This window comes from Oryx dammah, unplaced genomic scaffold, assembly GCF_014754425.2.
Source record: "Oryx dammah isolate SB20612 unplaced genomic scaffold, SCBI_Odam_1.1 HiC_scaffold_2616, whole genome shotgun sequence".
Classification (NCBI taxonomy): Eukaryota; Metazoa; Chordata; class Mammalia; order Artiodactyla; family Bovidae; genus Oryx; species Oryx dammah.
Genome location: NW_024072686.1, coordinates 1 through 5,008, shown reverse-complemented (window position 1 = coordinate 5,008; position 5,008 = coordinate 1). Strand labels below are relative to the sequence as shown.

At 55.5% G+C, this 5,008-nt stretch overlaps 2 protein-coding genes across 2 annotated transcripts; both read right to left on the bottom strand.

The window, feature by feature from the left end:
* Nucleotides 1–1,049: 1,049 nt before the first annotated feature.
* LOC120859727 (ras-related protein Rab-3D-like) lies at nt 1,050–2,022 on the bottom strand. The gene has a single exon (XM_040235722.1). It carries the CDS (start codon nt 1,825–1,827, stop codon nt 1,168–1,170), a length of 660 nt encoding a protein of 219 aa, XP_040091656.1. The 5' UTR covers nt 1,828–2,022; the 3' UTR covers nt 1,050–1,167.
* Nucleotides 2,023–3,877: 1,855 nt separating this feature from the next.
* On the bottom strand, nt 3,878–4,887 carry LOC120859729 (transmembrane protein 205-like). Its single transcript, XM_040235723.1, has one exon. It carries the CDS (start codon nt 4,413–4,415, stop codon nt 3,942–3,944), a length of 474 nt encoding a protein of 157 aa, XP_040091657.1. The 5' UTR covers nt 4,416–4,887; the 3' UTR covers nt 3,878–3,941.
* Nucleotides 4,888–5,008: the final 121 nt, after the last annotated feature.

The following is a 5,008-nucleotide window of genomic DNA, read 5'->3' as shown; positions in this document are numbered from 1 at the left end:
GCATCTAGGAAATGCAAGTAGCAACAGCGGTTACCCAGCCCTGCCTTCCCTGCTGCCCCTCCAGCCAAACCCCAAAGCGTTCTTTCCTGTGGCTCCTCCATTAGCAGAGAACATCATTGGACCCCAGAGATAACATGGTTCGGGAAGCCAGCCCTGAGTCTTCAAGGTTTTTCAACTGGGAGGAGCTGATGTCCTCACATGGAGCGCTGCCAGCCAGTGCAGGCTACCCCCAGGAACATTGCTCAATTTCCTTTTTGAGCAGGATATGGGATGTAGAAAGACCTTGCTTAAAACATTACCAGCCAAACAGGGCCCGTGGAAGGCAGGGCAGGGCAGGAGGGCCTAAGATTCTAACTCTGAATTAGCTCCTGGTAAAGTCCTCAGCAGGAATGCATGATTCTCTGCCTGGCCCGGAGCAGCCCACAGTTTCCAGAATTCTATTCTGGATCAGGAATGCAGTGGGTCAGCTGTAACAGTGGCAGGGTCAAGCAAATTCTGGAGAAGCTCAGAAGGCACTTCTGGGGTCCCTGAAGCCGCCGGTGGGGGTATGGGGTGCTCTGGGAAAAGCCGCTTTAATACTGGTTTCACAGGCAGAAGATCTGCAGGTCAGAAGGGAGGGGTCTGGGAGATGCAAAACCACCACCCTGGTTCACAGGCAGACTGGGCGATCCTGAGAAAGGCGCTGCCTTCCACATCTCCAGGGATGAATTCTGAGACACCTCCCACCAACTCCCCACCCCCACCGCAAGAGGGAGAAGAACCATCTCTGGCCACCACGCGAACTAAAAACAATGCCCCACTCAGAAACGGATGCGGATAAGTGGTTCTAACCCAGAAGACATGGCGGTTGCCCCTTCACCAGGCAAATTGGGACGCGCCTCGTGCGTGCTCACTATCACCATGACAACGCCGGGAAGCAGCAAGCTCGTGCACGGCCCTCCCCCAGAGCCTGCCCGCAGCAGGGTCTGGAGCCTGCGACAGGGGCTGGAGCCTGCGACAGGGGCTGCTTGGGCAGGCTGGAGGCCATGGTCAGAGAACTCGCCATGCAGGAGTGGTGGCGGCCGTCGGGAAGTGGGGGGCGCCCTGAGCTTGGAGACAGCCCTTATGGCTCATGCCTCAGTTACAGTCTCTGCCGAGGCAGGAGGGGGTGGGGTGGGAGAGTCATCTCTAGCAGGGACAGCTGCTGGGCTGTGGGGCTGGGGTGTCCCCCAAGGCCGGGCCTTTCCCATTGCTGCCAGGGCTAGAGCTGGGTTCCAGGGACTCATTCATCTTCTCGCAGATGACGTCCACCAGGCGCTCGAAGACCTGCTTCACGTTGATGTTCTCCTTGGCGCTGGCCTCGAAGAACTCAAAACCAAGGTCGTCGGCGAGCCTCCAGCCTTCCTCGGTGGGCACAACACGCTCATCCTCTAGGTCACACTTGTTCCCCACGAGGATGACCTGAGCATTGTCCCAGGAGTAGGTCTTGATCTGAGTGGCCCAGTCCTGCACGGCAGCAAAGGACTCCTGGTTGGCAACGTCATACATGAGCAGGAAGCCCAGGGCTCCACGGTAGTAGGCTGTGGTGATGGTACGGTAGCGTTCCTGGCCCGCCGTGTCCCAGATCTGCAGCTTGATCCTCTTGTCGTGGCGGTAGACTGTCTTGACCTTGAAGTCAATGCCCACAGTGCTGACAAAGGCGGGCGTGAAGGAGTCATCGGCATATCGGAACAGGAAGGATGTCTTGCCCACGCTGCTGTTGCCAATGAGCAGCAGCTTGAACATGTAGTCGAAGTTCTGGTCCGCTGCGTCCCGCTGGCCTGTCGGGGGGTCTCCAGCTGATGCCATCTTGGCAGGGAGCCTCCTGGGATGGGGACAGCTGGAGCCCTGCTGGGACGCGGAGGCGCGGGCTGGAGTGCTCTCCCTCCGAGGGAGTCACTTCGCGTAGGGGGGGACGCTGGCCGCGAGGGTTCTGCCTCCGAACTCTCTGCGACCTGGCCCTGGTTGCGACCCAGACCCGCAGCCGCAGACGCCACCGCAGCCGCCGCCGCCCGCAGCCACCCGGATCCCGCGCCGGCCCCGCCCCTAAGCCGGAGGAGGGGCGGCCCCTGGGGAAGGGCGGGGAGGGACCTGGGCGGGGCTTGTGGGGCTGGGCGGGGGCGGAGTGGGGTGGGGGAGGGGCTGGAAGTATCTCCAAGCGCGGTCTCTTCCCTGCCAATAAACATTTCATTTTAACCAACCAGACGTGGAGTTCCTACATGTGCACAGCAGCTAACAGCATGGACTCTGGAGCCAGGTTCCAATCTCAGCTCCACCACTTCCAGTCCTTGTCGCGTTGGACATGTTAACCTCCCCGGGACTCATTGTCCCTATCCATCATGTGGTCGGTCGTTAACAAGGGTCCCCACTTCACAGGGTTGGGTAAGGGTTCTGATATGAGTTTGTTGTTTATAAAGTACAGCGCCTGACCCTAAACTGGGCTAGACACCGTTTCCAAATACCCTGAAGAGTTAACCCCCTCCTTTTACAGATAAAGAAATTGGAAATCAGAGAGGGGCAGGCCCTGGCCTGAGGCCACAAAATTTGACATCCAGGCCCAACTGCAGTTTTTTTCTTTAGGCCAACAGCAGAGAATCTGCATTTATAATAGCTCAGGCTTAGGATTTCCTTGGCGGCCAGGTAGTTAAGACTCCATGCTTCCACTTCAGGGGGCATGGGTTTGATCCCCTGCTCATGTGGCCAAAAAAAATTTTAAACCAAAAATTTTTAAAGTTCAGGCTTTGCTGGGGTCCTAATTCAAACAACTGCACCTGAAGCCACTTGCTGAACTTCACTGAGGCCCCATTGCTTCTTGGGAACAACGTTAGCCAACCCCAAGGGCTACTTTGGACGAACTGAGATGTGTGTCAGTCAGGAAGTGCTGGTATATGCTCAGTAACAAGCAGCTCCACAGTCACCATGGCACCCAACATCCAAGGTTTGCTTCGTTTTTTTAAATTGGAGAAAAATTGCTTTATGATCTTGTGTTGGTTTCTGCCATACAACACCCCAAATCATCCATAGTTATATACATCACCTCCCTCCCCTCCCCCAGTCCACCCCTCTAGGTTATCACAGAGTGCCAAGATGAGCTCCCTGTGTTATATAGCAACTTTTCAGCAGCTATCTATTTTATGCATGGTAGTGTATATAGGTCAGTGCTACCTTCTCCCTTTGTCCCACTCTTTCCTTCCCTTACTGTGTTCACAAGTCCCTTATATCCAAGGTTTGCTTCTCACTCACACTGATCATTGCAAACAGGGGAAGATGTGGTGAATCAGGCACTGGCTTGTATACTTCTTCTCAAAACTGACTTTGCTCACATTTCATTGGCCAAAGCAAGTCACATGGCCATTCCCAATGTCAATGAAGTGAAAAAATACAATTGTCCTCTAGGGATCAGAACCAGATACCGTTACCATAATACATGATATGTGTAATGGTTAGCGCCATGCCTGGCACACAGGAGGTGCTCAACAAATGGCACCATTGTAGGATGAGCTTAGAGGCTGCAACATCCTACATTCTGAATTAGTATGCCATGTGAATGGGAAAACGGAATCCCTCAGCTCTACCCTTGCCTACAAGGGCTTCCCTGGTGGCTGAGTGGTAAAGAGTCCCTACCAAGGTAGGAAACGGAGGTTTGATCCCTGAGTTGAGAAGATCCCCTGGAGAAGGAAATGACAACCCCCTCCAACATTCGTTGCCTGGGAAATCCCATGGACAGAGGAGCCTGGTAGGCTACAGTCTATGGGGTCGAACAAGAGCAGGACACGACTGAATGACTAAACAACAGCAACAACAACCCTTGCCTGCCCCTCCCCTTCCTTGCTTCCCAGTTGGAGAAAGATAAAGGCAGTCATTTCCAAAGAAGTGGTTTATTGACATCCAGGGCCCCAGCAGAGACAGAGGGTCAGTGGGAGTTAGAGGTTGTGGAGGGTCAGGGCGAGGCCTGCCAGATGAAGCCCATTGCTCAGGAGGCAGCCCAGATTGCAAAGGGAGGACAGGCCGTGGTAGCGGAAGAACTGCTGGCGGAGGGCGCTGTACTTGGGGTCCTGACCCCGCAGCTGGCGGTAGGGGTCCGAGCCCTGGTGACTGCCGGGCACTTCCCCGCCCAGGCCCCGCTCCTTCTCCACAGTCTGCAGCGCCCACATAGCGGCCGTGGTGCGGGACTCCAGCCAGCGGGCATTGACGGTGGCCAGTGTGAGGCTCAGGAGCAGCAAGAAGAGCTGGTGGGGCAGTGGGAGGACAAGGTGAGCCACGCCTGGGAGGCAGGAGGGGCCCCAGGGCATGTCCTTGTGCATCCTCAAAGGCCAGAGGGGAATGGGAGACAGGATTGGGTCAAAGCCAGGTCTCCTTGCTCCATCCCCAAACCCAAACAGAGCTCCAGCTCTCATATCCTGAGACCCGCAGTTCCTAAGGAAAGGCTCCACCACTGTCTCTTATCTCTCCCCCAAATTCCTGAGCTGCTTCTTTTCTGATACACTGACTGGAACTTTCCAGAACACAGCCTGTCTCCTACCCACTTCTTCCCCAAAACTGAGGATGGGCAGAGCCTCTCTTCCCTGAGTTGGGACAGAGCACCATTTCCCCTAAGACGGGGCCTATCTCCTTTGTGGCCCCAGCCTAGTCCCTAGAAGCTGACGTTGGGCCTACAGGGAAAGAATTAAAAGTCCTCGAAGTTCTAGTTACCTATAATCCCTCGTGTCTGTGAGGTTATCGAAACCCCTTTCAGGCCTTACCTGCCCACATCTGAGGGACAGAATGGGGTCGGGGGAGGGCAGGATAGACAGACATGAGATGCAGATGGCTCCTTGCCTTGTGCCTGGGTAAAATGTGTGGATGGGGGTTGTTGTTGCCGTTGTTTAGTCCCTAAGTCGTGTCTGACTCTTGCGACCCCATGGACCGTAGCCCACCAGGCTCCTCTGTCCATGGGATTTCCCAGGCAAGAATATTGGAGTGGGATGCCATTTCCTTCTCTGGGGATGGG

Coding starts and splice junctions, on each gene's coding strand:
- LOC120859727 (XM_040235722.1), bottom strand. CDS start 1,827: ATGGCATCAGCTGGAGACCCCCCGACAGGCCAGCGGGACGCAGCGGAC.
- LOC120859729 (XM_040235723.1), bottom strand. CDS start 4,415: ATGAGAGCTGGAGCTCTGTTTGGGTTTGGGGATGGAGCAAGGAGACCT.